The sequence below is a fragment of the Anabrus simplex genome, chromosome 1 (genome assembly GCF_040414725.1).
Source record: "Anabrus simplex isolate iqAnaSimp1 chromosome 1, ASM4041472v1, whole genome shotgun sequence".
Lineage (NCBI taxonomy): Eukaryota > Metazoa > Arthropoda > Insecta > Orthoptera > Tettigoniidae > Anabrus > Anabrus simplex.
This window is the reverse complement of record NC_090265.1, coordinates 863,933,297-863,955,717: the sequence shown is the minus strand read 5'-3', so window position 1 is coordinate 863,955,717 and position 22,421 is coordinate 863,933,297. Positions and strand designations below refer to the sequence as shown.

Sequence of the window (22,421 nt, the reverse complement as noted above, 5' to 3'; positions counted from 1 at the left end):
TAGGTCTCTTACGTTTCACATGGTAATGCACATGCTGGCTCGAGCCTGGAAGGCATCTATTTTACCTTCCATGTCCCTGGTTGCAGATTTCACATGGGATGCCCCAAAGATCTACACCACCGTACCCAGTAGCCAATTTCTCTTTGCCTGCCCTGGATATGATGCAGTGCCATTCGTCAGCTGGGCTGCAGAACATAACACATTACCAGTCATCATTTCTCACCCTCTGGCCAAGAGACTACCCAGTCCTTGGCAAGCCAAGGTTGTCCACTTAGGCTGGCTTCTCTGATGTTATGAGCTTTAGCACCTATTCATTTTGTTTCCTATGAATCCACAACGCTATATGACAAGAATATGCAAATGTACAAACTGTACAATATCGTCAGTCACATCTGTCTTTAAATACACGGGAATATTTGTAATGTAAATTTTGAAAATAATTCTTTTTTTGTTGTTCAAAAAAATGCTGCCATGCACTAGAAATGCAATTCAATCGAAAGCAGAAACAGAATTTACCACGAACAATAGTTAATAGATCATTTAGTCATAACTACCATAGAAAATGATATGTTTAGATTAATTTGTATGAAACCATTTGTCCTTCTGGATGAACTAAGCTTGGAAGACCGTACTGTATGTTAAAAAATAGTACAAGGTGATAACCAGTAATGAAGTCCTCTGACAAAGTCATCTTTCTTACAATGTGCAAATGCACTCTGATTTATGTAAATTGTAAAAAATGCATGACTCGGCTCGTAGCAATATGATGCCTATAGTATCTCTCCTCAACCATTCACTTCAATGCACTATGTTCCAACTAAAGTGTCACCCACCACACTCACCGAGTCAGGCTATAAAAGTTTGGTAAAAGTTTGAAAATCATGGCAAGTTTAGGTGGCTTTTGAGTTTCTTCAAGATGGCCATAACTCTTATGAAGAAAATACCAACAAACTGTCTTCTCCTTCATTTTCAGGCTATTCTGGATGGCTTGCGGTCTCATGTAGCCCAGTTAAACAAGGTTGCACTATAATAGTGAAAGGAAAAGGTGGCAAAAAACAATGTAGATGTGATATATTCTTTATTAACAATTTCCAAAACAACAAAATGTTTTTAAAAAGATCATAGCAATTTTGTCAAGAGCTATCTTCACCTAATACAGTAGTTAAATTCATAACAAGAGACCCATATAATTTTTAAAAATTCATAAAACATTTTACACAATTATCTAGAGAGATACAAAAAAAAGTTCTGTGAATGATAAGATACATCATCATGGTTTAGACTGACATAAAAATGCAAGAATTCTGTCATAAGCAGGTTCATCCACTGAGCTTGCCACATATCAAAGAGTTTCAGACCAATGTGATATTCTTCTCTGTATTAACTGCATTCTTACCTGGTAAGTTGCTGTTGTCTATTTCCTTGAATAATTCCAATTTGGTCCACTTCCCTAGCTGGACCTTTATAAACTATACTATGTATGTAATGCAGTATAAACTTGAGTTTCATCAACTAATAATCTTGCTTGTTTCTTTAATGTATGTTCAGCCATAATCACCTAAAAGAGTATCTAAATTGCACAGGCAATTACTCATGTAATTTGAGTCCATAGCGGCCAATCATACATGTATCTGATTTTAACCTCTGTTGCTTCTGTGATAAGGTTGTTTACAATCAACTATCTCATTTATATAACAAGCTCAGATGGAAGATCTACTAGCAGATAACAGTACGTTTTGTTTTGTTTATATATATATAATTGTTTACACTAAAAAATAAATGATGCAGGCTACATATATCTATTACTTCTAGAAAAAGAGATCAAAATTTACTCTTTAGTTAACTTTGAACCGCTGAACCACATCAAAATATTCAACGGGTTATAAAATAAAATCTCAACTTTTCTCTGTTGATGTATCTAAAGTAAGAGCATGCACAGAACTAAAATACTGATCAGCACAGCTGACACTCAGTGACCTTAAACACAGTCAAAGTTTTATAAATTGAAATATGTTCTCATTTAAGTGATTTATTTCTTTTCAAATACTCATTTCACCATTATATCGGATTATACAAACCAAGATATTCACTCCCTAGCAAAATACTGCTTAAGATACCTTGAGTCCCTTATAACAGATCCACCATTGTACTTCACATTAGTTGTACAAACTAAAATCTTTACAGGAAGAAAAACTGGAGATATGGTGCCATGAATTCTATTACCGAATGTCAACTTTAAAAAAAAAAAAACAACCCCTCCATGTATTTTCTTAACACCATTAATAATTATACATTTACATACTTATATAACAATTATTCATGTACAAACACCAACAATCATTATTTACAGAACATTAAATCAACATCTTATTAACACTTTACAATTACACTACATACACCTGAATACAGTTGATCCTTTGTGTCAATAAAGGAAATATATTTTAGGAATGTGTTCACAGTAATGCACAAAGAACTGACTGAAATGTAGATGTCATTCCAACACATGCCCCATCAGTAAGAACTGAAATGTGCTTAATACTGCATTGCTAACTAGATAGCATCCCTCCCCCATTCTAAATAACACTGCTAATTCTAAGGATTAGGCTTTGGCTGCAAGAGTCCCACTTCCTGACTGAGGCTTTGTACCCTGAGTTTGTTCCTTCTCCAGCTGCCGGCCCAGGTATTCCCTAAAAATACATCAATATTTGTACCAGTACAACAAGAAAATCAGAAAAAAGTAGAACAAAGGAACACACTTTGAAGCACTGTCTAAGATTACAGCAGCAGTGAAACACTTACTTTCATTTAAATAAAACAGACAGGACCAGGTATCATTCTTCTTACAGACAAAACTGACAAGAATCAAGATAGGGAGGATGCAAGTCCCAGGAGAATATCAAAGAATATAATATTTAAAGATTTAGTGTAGGAAGAAAGTGCAAAAAAAATTACTTTCTTAGAAAAGGTATATGAAAACTATGTCAATGGTAAAATTTCATTACTTTCCATCCTTCAAAAATGTCTGCAAATATACAAAAATTCCAAAAAATTACCTTAAAAATACACACAAAATGTTAACGGCATCAAAATATTTAACTGCTGTTTGTTTTAAACGCTTGTCACACACACACACACACACACACACACACACACACACACACACACACACACACACACACACACACACACACACACACACACACACACACACACAACTAGCTGATGTACCCGTGCTTCACAACGGAATTCTACACTGTATACAGAATTCTAGGTTAAGTAGTATACACGTTGAGGGTAAGAATGTATTAAATTGCTTAGCTCTTAACGTAACCCCAGAAACATGATGGAGAAGTCACCATGCATCTTTTCTCATGTGAAAATGGGTTAAGGAATTTTCAGTGTAATGGCAGGCAGGCCCTCCTGCCGACCATGTCAAAATCAAGTTGGAGATTTTTCATTATGATGGTAGGCCGACTTGCCTACTGCCGGTCAGAATCAAGTTGGGCAGTTTTCATTATAATGACAGACACTCACTCTCCACCTGCCTTTTATACATCCTCAGAAAGATGTCTTTGTGGTTTTCCCAACTGAAGTCAACATAGGTCATTACAATGACGTCAGTAGGAATGTTCTGTTTAAAAGCACTTTTAACGAATAGTACTAATGCTGATCTAACAGAGTAGGGATCAAATAGTTTGAATACTATGACGAACCAGTGTGTTATGTTCCAGTAATATCAGAAAATTTATGAACCAGAGGAATGGCATGCTAAAGAAGAGAGTTATCTAACTCCCTAGCTACTTCCCACTAATATTCAGGCAGGCTGTTATACTCCGTATGCAGCAGTAATCCCATCTATCGGAGAAGAGTGGCAGCAGAAGACAAAGTACATCACAACAAACAATGGTCAATAAAATGTTATTGTTGATCAATTTTATGAGCTTTCTACATTGAAGGTCTTCACATTTAGTTTTCTTCCGACTCTGAGATATTAGGGCATCTAATGTAAAGCGAGTCGTCCTTCCTTTCGTGACTCACTCTTGTCTTATTATTCAAGCGATTGTTCCTTTATGATTTTTTTTCATTTTCATAATTATTTCCACAATCTTCCTTGTCGATATGGACCGATGACCATGTGTTTTTACACTTTAAGACAATCATGTCAAAATCCATCGGCAATTAACACGACTGAACAATATTTCTAAGTTGCAATGCTCGGCGCAGATAAGGACTAAGCAACAGAAGTCTAAATTCATCTAAGTCATGAATTCCTCTTAAAACAATAATCACCGTTCACCACCAATCTTGTAATAGTCGGTACGGTAAAACTGAATAAGATTTAAATGATATGAAATTGTATTCTCTATAACTTTTGTTATGTAGGTAGTACTTTTCAATACAACCAATAACACACAGGCAATTAAAAATTAAATTTTAGGTGCCTTTCAAAAACTACCATTTCAACCAGGGCGAATGAAATTATTTATAGCCTAGACTGTAGTTCCTTACTCCCCAACTTAATAGAATTGAATGAAAATGGGTATGTAAACACATTTTCTCGTGGCCCGGGGGTGATATGGACTTATGTAGCAACAAAAATCAAAATTCATGAATATCTCTGTTATTGTATAAGACATATTGAGCGGAAATTAAATTTTATATAACTGACGTTATGTAGTACTTATCGATAAGACCACTAATAACATAAATATTCGATAACTGAATTTTAGGCCTTTCCCTAAACTACCATTTCACTCAGTGTGAATACAATTATTTATGGCCTAGATTGTAGAGACATTCCCTGACTTTACATACTGATTTTCATTCAATTCTCTTCAGCTGTTTTTTAGTGATGCATGTACATACATACAGACAGAAAATATGGGAAATTAAGAAGTGCATTTCCTCGTTACTGTGGACACGGCTGATACAGAAATACCATTTTTTAAAATTCGGAGCAATGTACAGACAAAACTCATTTCACATACACAGAGACAGGTATAAAATTTGAACGTGTAACAACACTGTGAGAAAACCTATGTGTTATACAGAAAAAGAAAAGTCTCCATCTCAGAATTACTAGAAAAATTTCATTAAGTCCTTTATTTGAGTAAAATAGTAATTTATTCAAATCATATGATGCTTAGGTCTATGAACGTTGTCTCTGCTGATCTTTCTATGTCAGCCCGATAGAGGGCTCTGTGAAAGTTACCTATGGAGATCTTTGTATGTTAGTCTGATAGATGGCTCTGTGAAATCAAATTATTGCGAGAATGCGAGAATGCCAGAATGTTAGTTGTTGCTCCATGTTGGTTCTAATGAGCAAGAAAGAGAAAAATCCATCTCAGGATATTCCATATTTCAAAAAGACCTTTATTATGGAACTTACATCGAATTATTCAGTGTAGGGTTATTAAACAAAATCTGTATGCACTGCCAAGCATGACATTTTGCTGAGGAAATGGTAAATGGACATTTTAATTCGTGTTGCCACAATGGTTTGGTTTATTTTCCACGTCAAGTAAACTACGTACTTAAAGGCATGATGCTACGTAATTTCATGAACCATCTAAGGCAGAATAATAGTACAATGTCCTTTGCATCCTTCTCTGCTAACTGTATTGACATTCCAGGATTAGGTCCTTACTGTTTTAAGATTCAGGGTACATTTCAGATTTACTGCCTTACTGAAAACTGCCAAACATTATACAGCCAGCTTTATGTAATAGAATCAAGTTTTGCGAACAGAATTTGTTGTGAAAATTCTATATGTATAGTCACAGTTGATGCAAATCCATTATATTGAGACTTACTGCTCTAGCCAGAAACTCCAAATTATTCAGAAGAAAATTCAAGATATTATCCAATCGAGTTTTTGTATATGTGTTTATAGTATAGTCAACGAAGCACTGCGTAAGTACCGAACATAATTAACAAATGGGTACAATTTCAAGAGAAGTTCAGACATAAATATAAATTTAAGTGTATACTGTATATAACAGTTATTTATAAACTAAACAGAAAAAAGACAATCAGACCTTACCTACGTTAATTCTCTACCTAAACAAAGGGATGCTTGAGAAACATAACAAAAATGAAGACTGTCATCTCAGCATTATCCAGATGTTAACTGAAGCATTATACTAAACCGAAAATGAACAATGAGGAATGGATAATGGTAATAGGTGCTGCTAGTTTGTAGCCAGCAATAGTTTCTATCTCAAAAAGACTGAAAACATATAGTACTATTGGTGAAAGAAAAAATATAGTGTGGAAGAGAATTTACAGAATGTTAGCAATTCTCAATCTTGGCAATAAATAATTAACTGCATCAAGAAATGTTTTTTTAATAAAAAAACAAACATGATTAATAGACAATCCTAGGCCAACTTGAGAATGACAATACTTCTATCAGGTGTGAGGTGTTAAGGTTAGTTGTCACATGTAGGTGTGAAAATTGATGTATTAATGGATATGGAATATGCTACTCAAAACATGATAAAAATATCAAAGATTAATAATCATATTATAATGCCGCAGTGCCATTAGCTAGCAGTGTATTTGTCCTTTACACATAACGTATGCCTTGTTTAGCATCAGTAAATCTCAGAAAAGGCTGGGTAAACAACTGACAGGGAGGGAATCTGCAACCTGGGTTACAGCCCTAAATGCAGATCAATGACTGACTTATTGACAGATAGAAGACATGTGCTGTGTAAACATGAGCATAAATTTTCAGCATTATGACAATGGCACACTGCCCTAAAATGCAATGATATTGAACCGCAGAGCCTATCGCATGTAGCTACAATTGCGTATGCCTGGTCTTACATGGGTGCTGTGTGCTCGCTACATGTTTCTCCTCCTTGCCCACACACACTCCTGACCGTCACGTGTACCTACCTCTCTACATTGATCACCTGTTTTCCTCTGTTTCTCAAGTGATAACGTCACTCTGATGTACGCAACTCCTTTTGCTTTGCTTTACCGAACATTCTCGACGACTTCCTGCTTCGTACATATACAAGCTGCTTCTTCCCATCTGCGAAATTTCCCTTAGCTTGTGTTGGATGTTCGAACATGGCAGGTGCATTGCTGGAGAGAGCTGGATTTTTCCTCCATTAATTCTATAATCATCTACTTAAGGCAAGAGCATGAGAGAGACATTTTTCCTCATGATTATCATCTAGCTCTATTTTTGTTCCTTTCACAGAACTGTTTTCTTTAATTGGGGCATACTGAAATGCAGGAGTAATGATTCTAGACATTCTGCTATGTTTGATGTCAATTTGGAAGGACTAAATTACTTGGGAGCAGAAAATTGTGGACTTTTGTCCGAAGTAACAGCTCATTTATACTCTATACACATTCAGAATATAAATTTTGCAGAGCCTTTTGTTTATTTCCGAAGCGCTGGGTTCAGAGGCTCGCCCCGATTTTCTCCTTTCCAAATTCTAGCAATATATTTTTGGAAAATAGACTGAGGAAAGCCGGTATGTTGGGGCTAGTTTGCAATATCTAACATTTATTACAATTGTTAAGTAATAATCTCCCCTATTTTATACAATGTTTGTAAGAATTTTGTATTAATCATTTTATGGAACTTGAAGCTGAACCTCTAGAAGTAAACGTTTATGGATCAATCTTTACCCCAAATCAAGGAGTCAATATCTCCTCGGTCATTTATTCCAAGAGACCGTGTTCTTCTTTTCTAGCCTATTTCAGTCCACTGCTGGATATACGCCTCTTCCATATGCTTCCATCGTCTTCGGTCTTAAGCCACTTGGAACCAGCGTGTTCCAGCCAACAGCTTTATGTCATCGAGACTGTGTTAAGCCTGACAAACGTGATCGGCAAATGTTCCTATTAAGTTGCGATTTATTGCCCTATCTTATTAATGCCTTCTTACTGCTAATAGTTTTTCTCGCGTGACTTTTGTTAATTGTGAGAACCACTGAACTGATTGTAATATTGTTCCCTAGAGCTTTATTGTACCTGTTGTTTCACGTAACATGTATTGGCATTTCATTAGATATTTTTATTGTATTTGCTCAACATACCTTGGGCATCTGAGGTATCGTAGCTGATTAAATTTGAATTTCTCTAGGGAAGAACATTTCCTCATACATTACGATAGTATCTAAACTTACCAGAGAATGTGCTTGTAAAGAGTTGTTAATTGTACCTCATAGTTTTCTCTATTGTTATAATGGAAGTTGGTCCCCTCACTGAAATTGGTTGATTCAGATTGTTATGCTCTGGAAGGATTTAGAGTGGTGAAAATATATGTGCATATTGAAACTTATGTAGGGTATTCTTTCACGCTTTTCTTGTCATTCTCCCTTGTCTCTTCCATGACAGGGAGGATACCGTGGGTGTTATTCAACCGCCCCCACCTATATTTTCCCAGCTCATGGTATGTAATAACATAAAGCATTTCTACAGTTCTCTCATTTCAATGATAACAGTTCCCAACTTCAAGATGACAAACTCAACAATATCAGCCTAAAAAATGGAATCAGGAAGACCATTTACCAGTGCGAAGACTGTAACAACACGCTGTGACCAGCACCATATTTTGCAGAATACTATACAAAAACATTAACTATGAACATTCGTTGATTATGTCCAGCTCCATGGCTAAATGATTAGTGTACTGGCCTTTGGTCACAGGGGTGCCGGATTCGATTCTCGGCAGGGTCGGGAATTTTAACCATCATTGGTTCAATGTGCTGGGACGGGCTGGGTGTATGTCGTCTTCATCATCATTTCATCCTCATCACAACGCGCAGGTCGCCTACGGGTGTCATAACAAAAGACCTGCACCTGGCGAGCCGAACACGTCCTTGGACATTCCCGGCACTAAAAGCCATATGCCGTTCCATTTCATTCTTTGATTATGTGATTTTTCACTTTTTTCATGTACAACTAGGCCATCTTAAAACATGTAAGGTACTATATGCCTTTGCAATAATTTATAATGCAGTTTATGAGTGTGCAAAAACCTAAATTGTGGGGTATGTCAGTGCTTCAAAAACCTGATTATGAAAAGAGTTAATATGGATCGTCTGACATCTGATGAATTCAAAAACAAATTACATATCAGGAATACCTATAAGAATGAACTCAGAAGATGGAGAAAAGTATAAAGTCTGGTAGTGGTATGGAAGTTATTTATAAACTGAGAATTCCCAGGTTCAATCTAGCCAATTCCTTCCTGAGAAAAATAGTTTCCAAAGGAACAAGTTATTCAGATCTGGTAAGCATAAATGTATTAATATTTACCAAATATCACATTAGGTAAAGAGTAAGGTTTTTCTCTTTTCAGATTCTTAAAAAGGTACAAAGAAACAGCATTATTCAATAGTGTCCATGTAAACAACCATATATGTAATTACTCTCATGAAATATTTGCAAAACCTAGCATCATCACGTAAAGTAGTTTTTATTTCATTATTCAGATTGAACAAAGGCTATTCTCTTCCTGGCAAGTTGATGTACAGTAAATTAGCAATGTCCACTTGTGTACTAAATGCCACACTGAATTACATGACTCCAAGTAATGGCAAAAAGTTAGCTATTGTTGGTGGTAGAAAAATGGGTTGTGAGAAAAATGACTCTTAAAGAGAAATAGTAGCAGTAAATTATCCTAAAACTGATGTTTGGCATTGGTTGTGTCAATGTAAAAGGTAAAGTGCACATTTGCTTTATTCTTCAGCACACTAATCTCGACTCAGTAACACGTAGTCACCGCACCTCCCAAGGCACTTATCTCAGTGTGAAACAAGACTCTTAAGAAGTCCCTGGGTTCCTGCTGGAACCTTTGTTGAACTATGACCTCCTCATACTCCAATGTGAATTGTTGACCTCTGAGGGCAAGTTTAAACTTCTCAAATATATGAAGATCACATTGGGACATTATAAGAGGGGGATTCGTGAGTACTTCCTTAATTGCTTCAATGTGTCATGGACAGCATAGGCAGTGTGTAGTCTGGCATTGTTTTTGAGGGAAAGGACATCATTTTGCCTTTATCACCCTTCCTCCACTTCCTGAGCATTTCCATATAGCTTTTGTCATTCACAGTTGCTTCTCTCTCTCTCTCTCTCTCTCTAGCAAATCCACAGGAATGGCTCATGTTCATTGAATTATGTTATTACCTTATCCAAATTGTTCTTCAGTTCTTCAATGCCAGAGAGTTGACATGTTCCCATGGAAAGCCCCGACTGTTTTTGGCAGGTAATGATGGCATTGTACTCGTTTGCACACAATGCATGACAAAAACAGGTTACTCTGTAGTCAATTTCGCCACAGACATTTCAGAGCAAAGGTCATGCGATAATTCTTCTGACATTCACCAAGGTTAGAATGCCTTTGCTGGTGTTTACAGTGCACTATGTCTTCTGGTATGGGCTAGAGCAATTTTGTTACTTTCATTGATCTGTCTTATCCTTGGCTTTGACAATATGAAAGTGACTGAGGTATGAGCAATGCTAGATTCCTTCTGCAGCCAGTCCCTGCTATGAATGGTGTGAAAATGTTGCTCATAGAGTCGGCTGGTGCATGCATTTCAGTGGGCTTGGCAGACTGATATGTAATAGCAACGGCTGGCTCGGCGAGGAAAGCAACGGGAAACTACCTCACTCATTTCCCTAGTACGCCTCTTCAGTGATGCCTAGGCCATGTATGACACCTGATGGCGGAGAATCCACCCAGCCTGAGGGCTGAAGGCTGAACATACACAAGGTTAGAGAATCCTATTGCCACCATAGGTGTAGTGTGTAGTGTGCCTGTGAAGTTCAGTTACATTGTTTGGTGTTCTAACCTCCTCATGGAAGGAAACTGGCCAGGATCACTGCCTTATTCCTACAATCGCGTTCTACTTTGAAACAGTTGACCCTTATTTCAAAGTCTAGGATACCTTCTCCAGTGTAAAGCGAAGACAGTTCAGGCTAATGTTAAGGACTAATTCAGTAGACCAGACTGGACACCATAGTAATGCATAAAGCCAAACAAGATTCTCAATCATTTCCACTCTTTTTGTCTTAAAGCTTCAACCAAAAATAATCTTTATACTCTAGCACATATACGTAGTCTTATTAACATAGGCTGCATAAGCTGTGCTCTATTTAGTGTGTAGCTATTCTGCCCATTAGTGAAGGCATATAGCAATTAATGTTGCACTAATGAACTGCTTTAAAAAAAAAGAAAGAAATAAGAATGGGGGTGGGGGTGAGTAGAAGCTTATAATATCAAGTCCAATATTTACAACAGCCAAAATTCATATTTTTCTACAGTGACATTTAAAAAAAAAATTTTTTTAATACCAGAAAGTTTATCATAATTATGCAGTACTAATAGAAAACTAAACCACACCCAGGCGACTGGAGTGGGACATTGATGATGAATAGAAAACTAGATGATGCATTAAACATACATACCAGTTATGTACCATAAGCTTCTGCACAGCAAGCAAAGCTTCATATCGTACATTAGGATCCTCATGGCCAAGAAGCTGCATCACCAGCTGCTTCCCTCCCAACTGCTCAATTACACTGAAAATGTAAAAATTATTATTTAATCACAGATTTCACACATCCTATTGTCCCCTTCAAATGTGGTAATCTTGAGAATATTTACGACAAATTAACATTAAAAGTTTTATTGTTCGCCGGGAGCTGTATTTGTCATTTGGGAAGCAGTTAGCGAGCTCCAAGTCAGTTTTTTTTCGTCATTCAGAGGGGCGATGTATTAATCCACGTGACGAGCCTGTGTCTCTAGCCTGCCAAGCGCGGACGACCTGACTGCCAGCAAGCTTCTTGAACAGTCATAGCCAATTATAAGAGACCCCAGGAACCAATGATCGTCTTCAAAAGGTACACGCCTCCCAAGCCAAGGATATAAAAAGCCATGTTCTAAGTAAATCACTCTCTACTCTGATCTACGTTATTCTGGTCTATTTTGCTGTCACTCTACTGGTCATCGTGACCACGTGGGAAAGAACTTTGCCGTGCGAGTAGACGTCCATTCTGCCGAATTTAATGAAAATTATTTGTTAACTCTTATGGAGTAAATTCCAACTCAGGAGATCCAAGTTAAGTGTATTTATCCAGGAGAACATTCAGTGATTCTGTGTGTGTGTGTGTGTGTGTGTGCGCGCGCGCATATCTTAATATTTGTTGTCTCAGATACAGCCTGCACTTCTGGAACGCGACAGAAGTCATCCCAGTGATCGCTTTGTACATCAAGATGGATTATTCCTCGACAACGTGCATCTTGATTTCATCGTGGGACGTCTACTGCTGTGTCTCCACGACCTTCTAAGTATGCGAGGCATATCTGGTTGGAGAAGGTGACTGACCGGGGAAATGCCGGAATGACTGACTGCCAAGTGGGGGTCGAACCTCATCTAAAACTTGAGTACCATTTAAAAGTTTATTTTCTTTCTCATTTTTGTAAAGCTAGAGGATCTTTCTTCTGTAAATCGTAGATCTATTAGTTTTTGTTGTAGATAGATGCATTTCATTTTTCCATTTCTTGAGGTGTCATGGTAGTCAAGTTTTATGTGTGTGACTGAAATTTGGTACCTATTAGATTAGATGTGTAGTCTGTCTGAGTGAATTCCCATGCATATGAGTTAGATATATCTAAAGATCACTGACCACGCAATAAACTTTATTTATTTGCCTGTGATATTGGAATTAATCTGATCTGGAGTTACGTGTACAATTTGTGAGATAGGATCGAACCTAGTGTCATTTTAAGATCACTTGTACTCTTTAGGATAGAGTCATCTAATTTTACGATATTTCATGAAGATTGATAGATATAATAATCACTTGAATAAAATCAAGTAAGGTCGGGTTAAAAATGGAATTAAACGGTCGTGAGCTATAAATTATCTTAGATTCCTTATATGTGAGATCTAATGTGCTCAATTCATGGTGTGCCTGGAATACGGCAATCCTGCGGGATGTTAATTATGTAATTTATTAATTGGAGAATTTATTATTGTTGAATGACTTGTTGTTGTGTCTTTGGGAGCACAATGGAATTTATTGTAAGTGGAGCACGTGTTGTGTATGTATTTCATGGATAGGGAATAATAATAATGTGATTGAGGCTCATGAACGCGATGTTTGCGACTTGTAACCCATGTGATGGTGATGATTATGGAATCCTATTGGAATCTTCAAATAAACTTCAGAAACTTAGATGAATCTCCATCATTGTGTAAGGAACATTTTAACCCAAGTGATATCACGCATTTCGACCACTAGCCATTATCGAAGGAAGAGTATTTTCTTACACGGATTTATCCTCTGCAATCTGTTGACGTGACCATGCTTAAAAATAAAGAATAAACTTATAAGGGTAGGATTCGCTGTAAATAATGTATATAAAAAAGTACGTGTTACCTAGTGTGAATGTGTGTGTGTGTGTGTGTGTGTGTGTGTGTGTGTGTGTGTGTGTGTGTGTGTGTGTGTGTTGTAAATATGAATATTTTCCATGTATTTTGATTGTTCAATTTGATTTAATCTGGTCGTGCATTTATGGCGACACAGATTGTGTTCAACGTCATGTGCCACCATGAGAATTTAATTTGCACCTTAAGGAAAATTTAATGAGTTTATGTCAAGGAAGACTAGACTAGGATTTTATTTGCTGATTATTAAGATTTAAGGGAAAGATCGTCTCGTTATTTTTCCGCAAAGGCAAGCGATTTGTAAGTTAATATTTTAATTAACTCACACATGGATAAAAAAATTTCCAATACATTTATATTCAAATTCTGAAACATTTTAAATTAATTGGAAAATTTGAATGCTATGCAAATGTCAGAATTAAATGTTCACAAATGGCATAGTTAACTTGAATTCTAGTGATAATGAGTAATGATAATTAATTGAAGAATAATTATTTGAAAATGTGAATTATAATTGTCATGTGGATTATTCAGTGAGATACACTAGTTAGAAAACACAACCGTGTGGTGATAAAGTCAATTATTACGCAGACAACACAATCGTGTGGTGATAAAGTCAAGTATTACACAGACAAGGTTAGAGATAATAATAATAATAATAATAATAATAATAATAATAATAATAATAATAATAATAATAATAATAATAAAGGCAGACAGGGATTGGTACGCAGATGAAAGAAACAGAGCGAAACAAATAGTTGTTGAATCCAAAAAGAAGTCATGGGAAGATTTTGGTAATAACCTGGAAAGGCTAGGTCAAGCAGCAGGGAAACCTTTCTGGACAGTAATAAAGAATCTTAGGAAGGGAGGGATCACCTTGGGAGTGGCGACCCCATTGTAATAACAGCCTATATATGTTTCATTCATTCCATCCCTGACCCGGTCAATGACTGGAAAACAGGTTGTAGGTTTTTAGGAAGGGAGGGAAAAAGAAAATGAACAGTGTTTTGAGTAATTCAGGTGAACTCATAATAGATCCCAGGGAATCACTGGAGAGGTGGAGGGAATATTTTGAACATCTTCTCAATGTAAAAGGAAATCGTCATGGTGGTGTTGCAAACAGCCAAGCTCATGGGGAGGAGGAAAAGGATGTTGGTGAAATTATGCTTGAGGAAGTGGAAAGGATAGTAAATAAACTCCATTGTCATAAGGCAGCAGGAATAGATGAAATTAGACCTGAAATGGTGAAGTACAGTGGGAAGGCAGGGATGAAATGGCTTCATAGAGTAGTAAAATTAGCGTGGAGTGTTGGTAAGGTACCTTCAGATTGGACAAAAGCAGTAATTGCACCTATCTATAAGCAAGGGAACAGGAAGGATTGCAACAACTATTGAGGTATCTCATTGATTAGTATACCAGGCAAAGTATTCACTGGTATCCTGGAAGGGAGGGTGCGATCAGTCGTTGAGAGGAAGTTGGATGAAAACCAGTGTGGTTTCAGACCACAGAGAGGCTGTCAGGATCAGATTTTCAGTATGCGCCAGGTAATTGAAAAATGCTACGAGAGGAATAGGCAGTTGTGTTTATGTTTCGTAGATCTAGAGAAAGCATATGACAGGGTACCGAGGGAAAAGATGTTCGCCATACTGGGGGACTATGGAATTAAAGGTAGATTATTAAAATCAATCAAAGGCATTTATGTTGACAATTGGGCTTCAGTGAGAATTGATGGTAGAATGAGTTCTTGGTTCAGGGTACTTACAGGAGTTAGACAAGGCTGTAATCTTTCACCTTTGCTGTTCGTAGTTTACATGGATCATCTGCTGAAAGGTATAAAATGGCAGGGAGGGATTCAGTTAGGTGGAAATGTAGTAAGCAGTTTGGCCTATGCTGACGACTTGGTCTTAATGGCAGACTGTGTCGAAAGCCTGCAGTCTAATATCTTGGAACTTGAAAATAGGTGCAATGAGTATGGTATGAAAATTAGCCTCTCGAAGACTAAAATGATGTCAGTAGGTAAGAAATTCAACAGAATCGAATGTCAGATTGGTGATACAAAGCTAGAACAGGTCGATAATTTCAAGTATTTAGGTTGTGTGTTCTCCCAGGATGGTAATATAGTGAGATTTAATCAAGGTGTAGTAAAGCTAATGCAGTTAGCTCGCAGTTGCGATCAGAAGTATTCTGTAAGAAGGAAGTCAGCTCCCAGACGAAACTATCTTTACATCGGTCTGTTTTCAGACCAACTTTGCTTTACGGGAGCGAAAGCTGGGTGGACTCAGGATATCTTATTCATACGTTAGAAGTAACAGACATGAAAGTAGCGAGAATGATTGCTGGTACAAACAGGTGGGAACAATGGCAGGAGGGTACTCAGAATGAGGAGATAAAGGCTAATTTAGGAATGAACTCGATGGATGAAGCTGTACGTATAAACTGGCTTCGGTGGTCGGTCATGTGAGGCGAATGGAGGAGGATAGGTTACCTAGGAGAATAATGGGCTCTGTTATGGAGGGTAAGAGAAGTAGAGGGAGACCAAGACGACGATGGTTAGATTCAGTTTCTAACGATTAAAGATAAGAGGTATAGAACTAAATGAGGCCACAACACTAGTTGCAAATCGAGGATTGTGGCGACGTTTAGTAAATTCTCAGAGGCTTGCAGACTGAACGCTGAAAGGCATAACAGTCTATAATGATAATGTACTGAACCCATGACCTTTGTGCCCTAAGAACATTATGTATAAATCGACAATCATTTAAAAGTTGGATTCTTGATAGCATGGATTTGACACGTGACGAGGAGGTGATTACCTTCGGTCCCACGCTCTGGGGTACGTGACGTCAGCCACACGTGTCAACGGCGGAAGAATCTCAAATCATTTTTGTGAACTATTTCAAAGCGCGTGTACATGGCGACCCAAGCCAAGTCAAAAAAATATAGTGCCTATCAAAGGAGGTCAATCATCTCACAAATCGAACCCGTAAAATTTTTAAATGTCCATGAACACTACCGCCAGAAATGTAGCAAGCATGTAGTCACTTTCAAAACTCTTGAAATTACAGTTTAGGTAAGTCAGAAAATTTATAGAAATTTTCTTGGCAGCAAAGGGAGATATCCGAAGAGAGGGGGTAACTGCTATAAATACGAAGGGACGCCATGACGAAGTCTCCTTCTCCGGCATTTTGTGATACAAAGTGAACGAAAATTTGTTGAGCTGCTCTGCGAAACCAAACAACGAAAGTAGACTGAGTTCAACTGCAGATTTTAGCCATTGCGGCTAGGTCTTGACTCCATGAGGAGATAGTTTTCTTGAGTGAAATAATTGTACCAGATAGGACGGTCAGAGTACTGAATAAATTCTAATGTGATTAAGTAATCCGTGTGCGGAAATGATTACAGTCCATCGTGTGCGCTCAGCAAACAAGTGAAGGGTATTTTCTTTTTTTTTAATGCTTTATTCCAGGAAACCTGAAGAAAATTAATAATGAACTGTGAAGCCATGAATGCAAAAATGGCTAAATAAAATGCCAGGGTCGCAGGTGAGCCCTATGACTACATGAGGTAGGTGACTTTCCATCTTACTACCTCTTATATCTTGTCTCGTGATCTCTAAAGGTGTATTTGAATGGGGATATACGACGCAATGGTCACCCTTACTAAGTTTGTAAATGTGAGAGTACGACTAAAAGAGTCATTTGTTTTATTTCCCACTTGGATAAATTTTTGAAGTCTTGCGAGTGCCGTATAACGTTTGAAAAAGTTATTGAATAGGGTTTCGAAGTGATATCACGTCCAATATAGATCGTCATCCGTGTGAGTGTACTGCCTATATTTTGTGATGTAAATTAAGATGTTCATTCGACGTAAATTTTTCCTGTCTGCAATTTGATGTTAATAATAATAATTCATGGTTACTCATTTTCAATCGAGTGGAAGCGCGCTGTCGGGTGAGAACCTAGGGTGATGAATTTGGTCACGGAGAGAAACGTTTTTCTATGCCCATTTTTAAACTGTGTCTGACTGATAATAAAAAGATCTAGTAGAATGTTTCAGTCATTTTGTTCGTAAAAATCAAGTTATTAAATACGATATCATTTATGCGAAGTTATTCATGATTAATGCATTGTGCAATATTAGACGTCGAGATTTCTAGTGAGGATTTTATTCCAGTTATTGGTCGATGATAATTGTGGAGCTGGGAAACAGAGGTTAGTTTGTTGATATGAGATTTGTGAATCAGGTTGGACCTGTCATTGAAGCCGGGACACGGAAGCCCGAGGAATGTTTTATATGAGTTGAGATGAGATGTGCAAATCAGGTTAGAGTCCTGTCATTGAAGCCGGGACATGATAGCCCGAGGAATATTTTATAATGTTGGGAATGGAAAGAAATTCATAGAAATCCATAGCGGTATCAATTGGCGACGCGTATAATTAGTGTGGGCATCTTGAAGCATAATCTGTGCATTTTGTTGGTTAGAATATCGTATTTGTTTAAAATTGTCGGCAGAGTTTAAAGAGAGCATTTTGAGAAGCCAGTCAACTGTGAATAAACCAGGTGTTTCATGTAACTGCCAAGCGAGCTTGGGGGGCGAGAGGCCTCAGCTGTGATAACGGGAAAGGAGTGGAATTAAGATTGTACTGTATTCTCGGCCAGGGAAAACGTTAAAATGCTGGATTTAGTTGAAATTCATAGCCGGTAATGATCTGAGTATTGTGAAATACTGTAATTGGGGACGTAATGAACATTTGAAATCACGAACTTTGAGTATAAGGAACGGAGTAACCAAATTCAGGGTTGTCCAAAATATAGAGTGATCGTTGTGATGATCGGTTTGTCTGTGAGGGGTGTGCAAAATTCATAATGGTATGACGAGATATGACATCGTAATTATATGGCGAGTTGTTTGGTTTGTACGCAGATTATTAGGATATCCAAGTGTTAATAACGGTTAGGACTAGATTAGATTTTAAAAGTGTGAGATCACAAGACAAGATATATAACTGGACATGAATTTTTGTATTGAAAAGGTGGACCATTTTAAGTTTTCCTATCATCCTTTTCTCAGTTCAATACGGACAAATATGAAATTCCTAGGTTTAAATGGACATGAATTATGTAACAATTCTTTTCCAGCCAGATAAACATCACTAGATTGAATTCACATCACAGCTGCGTAGAAATTTGTGAAGAAACCAGAGTCCGCGGAGATAAAATTTGTTGTTCGGTAACATTTCGTCAAATCAGTTAAAGTTATTTAATTATTAAATTCAGTGAAACCGCATTTTGAAATAACTTTAATCAAGCGAATAACTTGGAGATGCATTCTGGAAATTTTAGTTTGTTTTCTGGGGGAATATTAAAATATAAAGTAACGTTTAAGGGGACATATCCGAAGGAAATGGATTTGACTGCCACAAAGTTTGTGAGCATTGCTATTGTTGTAATTATTGAACTTTGACTGATTGAGCAGTGAATGTGCTGGGGATAGTAAAGTGGAAACTTTGGTCATCAACCGATGTAACTTAATTGTGTTTAGCCTTCAGCCTAGAAACTTGGATGGTCAGGGGGTCATCAACCTCAGTGACTTAGATTAGGGCCGTATGCCATTGTAGCCTCATTTCCTTGCGGTCATCATCCACAATGACTTTAAAGTAACTTAGAAGATTAGATGTCGGTCCATGACATAGACGCAGGTCACATCGATTCAATTAAGGGTCCATGCCGTAGAACCAATGTGTGGCACACACCAATTGGACTGCCTTAATTATACCCAGAGTCCAGAGTTCGTGTTACGAGGGCTGGACCATAACGAATCACTATGATGGTATATGTGGTCTCACATGGAAGCCGAATTTAAGGATTTCCAGACTTTCCTTTCTTAAATGATGAATAATTGAGGCAATGGTTTCTAGTAAGAATGCCCGTCAGGCAGTTACGTTAAAGTCCCACACCAGTGTTCTGACGTTTATGTAAAAAATGATTGTGGTGTCCAGTGGACACAATTGACTTCTATGATACCATTGACATAAAGATGGCTTCAGAATTTTCCTGAATAAATAGGAATCTTTTAAACAGACCTTTCATTACAGTAGATAGATTAGAATTACTGAACCCTACCTTTACCTCAGCAAGTGACGAAGAACCCGATACGACCCAAGAGACAGATCTCATGAGCTTTGTTGATAGGTAAGAAAGGTAGGTATCCCTCTATATGGACCTAAAGGGTTCAGTACGTATGTATGTAATAATAATAATAATAATAATAATAATAATAATAATAATAATAATAATAATAATAATAATAATAATAATAATAATAATAATAATAATAATAATAAATTAATTATAAAAATTTGAAGTTAATTTGGATTTTCACTAAAGCTTCTACTGGTATTATTGACAAATATTATGCACTTTAAATACTGAGATTCATCAGAATTCAACTTTGACCACGTGTTGAGATTACTGTAAATTCATGGAACCTTTAGCAACTTTTCCTGTGGAATAATAAGCGAGACAGCTGTCTATTAATTTTGTACAAACCTTTATTGAAGTCTTTGGACTCTTTCAGTTAAATACTTAAATTTGTAAAGGCAACAAAGGCCTAATTTTCTTTGTTAATTTTCATTCCAGAACAGTAATGCTGGAGGACGAGAAATACATTTGGTTCTAAAATGCTACTGAAGAAGGAGATATTATGAAAGTTCATTGTAAAAACAATCCAGCAAGGATATTCTTGTTGTGAAATGCTTATGTTAATAAATGTAAGAGTGTTGTTTTGAAATCTTATTTTACTTTGTTTGGTCATCAACCCCTTTACCCTTAAATGCCTCTAGAAAACAGAAAGCCAGGAACGAACGGTCCACCTCGGGATCTCTCGCTCACTGGCTGGGCTTAGCCAGGCAATAATGGGGGCACTATTATTTCCCGCCTTGTGGCCTGACCTGGCCGGGAATTGAACCCGGGGCCTCCGGGTAAGAGGCAGGCGCTACCCCTACACCACGGGGCTGGGTATTGCTATAGACTACTGTATAATAAATACACGGGGGTGTTGACTTAAAAAAACCACATACTTCAGAGTTATTTGCTAGAAAGGAAGATGTGCAAGTGGTACATCAAACTCTTTAGAAGGTTGTTAAATGTTGCTGTATGTGTATCTTTTGTAATTTACAAATATAATCTCCAAAACAACAGGTCAGACCACTTGAAATTTAGGACTGATCTGGTTCAGGGACTTCTTGCAAATCATGGTAGGGATGTGGAAAGATGACGCAGTGCCTTGTCTCACTGAAAGACACTTTCTGCCAGAGGATTTCCCCCTAATGCGAATAAATCTAGGCCACAGAAGAGGTGTAATGTATACTACAAGCAGGTAAAAAAAGGAAGGAATCTGTGTACTGGTGTTCAGATTGTGAGGTTGGTGTATGTATAGAGGAGTCCTTCAAAATTTACCATACTACATTGAACTTCTGAGGTAAGCAGGATTGTAAATATCCTTAGATAATTCTAGTAACTTATGCTGTTTGTGTGTTTATTCATTGTCAAACAATGACAATTGGTAAAATCCATTGAAACGCTTGTCTGTTATGCCCGATAACTAAATGCCTGCATTTTATAACTGTTACGTTCTTCACTCTGCCAAAACTAATTTTTGAATAAATTTATAAATTACCTGAAAAATAAAATATGGCAACAGAATTATACTTGAAAAAAAAAAAAAACCTAATTAAAATAGATTGACATGTTTCATTCTTGAAAGATCATCAGATTCTATCAAATCACATGCGAAACTATTTAGAAGTGTATGAATATTTATGTTTAAATCCTTAAAAACTTGAAATCTGGAACTTATCTTAATGAACTTCACTCTAGCATATGCTAGTTTCAATTTTTTAAAGGATTTAAAAGAATTTAAACATATATGTTTATACATTTCTAAATATTTTTGAGCATATGATAGTATCCGATTATGTTCTCTCAAGAACAAAACATTTCTATTTTAATTAAGCCGTTTCTTTCTTTTCAGGCATAATTTGGTTACCATATTATGTTTTCTTTTTCAGGTAGTTTATACATGTATTTATTAAAAATTAGTTTTGGCAGACTGAAGAACCTAACAGTTATAAATTAACTGGGTCAAAAAAAAAAAAAAAAAGTATAGCATGTTTGGTGCTATACTACTCCCACAGCACAGGGTAGCCAGGTAGTGAAAGTCCTCCCACACTGAGAGGTTAAAGTGACTTGTGCATTCACTGCTATTATTATCAGACTGATGCTATTGAGTATTAGTGAAATTCCTTGTAAATCTGGTGTTAAAAAAATCATAATTAGATATAACTTACGATAAGAATTTCTAGTATGGAAAATAATTTAGTCTTCATTATTGAAGCTCCCCTTTTCATGACCAGATATATGTGGTCAGTGATGCTTAATTCAAAAATGCCCAGTGACTGTGAAACACTTGGCTTTCACACATGTAAAAATGTACTTTATTCAATTCAGTTAATTTTCTTTTTTTCTAAATTGTTTCCTTTTCATACACTGATTGGGTGTTACAAAAAGGCTGTGAGTTCTTTCATTTATGCTGTACCTAATTTGGAAATTCCTCCTTGTAAAACATGATAAGAATGATTAAAATAATGTGCTTATCTTGTAATATAGTTAAAATGAAATGATATTTTGGAGAGAGTATTTTAAATTAACTATATTTTCTTTCTCTCTACTTGTGAGTTTTATGATTCACTTGGGTGTTTGTTTTGTTACTCATGAATTAACTACATCTTGCCTACTTCATTGTCCCATCTATGGATCCATGTATCCCACCATCTAAATACATTTTGCTGGGACTTAAGACTCTGCTTTGTCAGCTGTTTTGACTAAGATTTGGGGCAACCCCAAATAAATGGGCCTCTTTACACATTTTGATCAGAGACTTGTTATAAACGTAGATGGTTATAAATTTAGATGACTGTCTTCCATTTTCTCAAT

General features: G+C 36.7%; 1 protein-coding gene across 2 annotated transcripts in view; it reads right to left on the bottom strand.

Annotated features, from left to right (window-relative positions):
- Positions 1 to 1,061: 1,061 nt before the first annotated feature.
- VhaSFD (V-type proton ATPase subunit VhaSFD) overlaps positions 1,062 to 22,421 on the bottom strand; it is a 129,886-nt gene continuing 108,526 nt past the window's right edge. For both annotated transcript variants that reach the window (XM_067136469.2, XM_067136470.2), the window contains 2 exons: positions 11,440 to 11,553; positions 1,062 to 2,687 (listed from right to left, as the gene is read on the bottom strand). In XM_067136469.2, the coding sequence (XP_066992570.1) occupies positions 2,600 to 2,687; positions 11,440 to 11,553 (202 nt within the window). In that variant the 3' untranslated portion in view covers positions 1,062 to 2,599. The remainder of the gene's footprint in view (positions 2,688 to 11,439; positions 11,554 to 22,421) is intronic.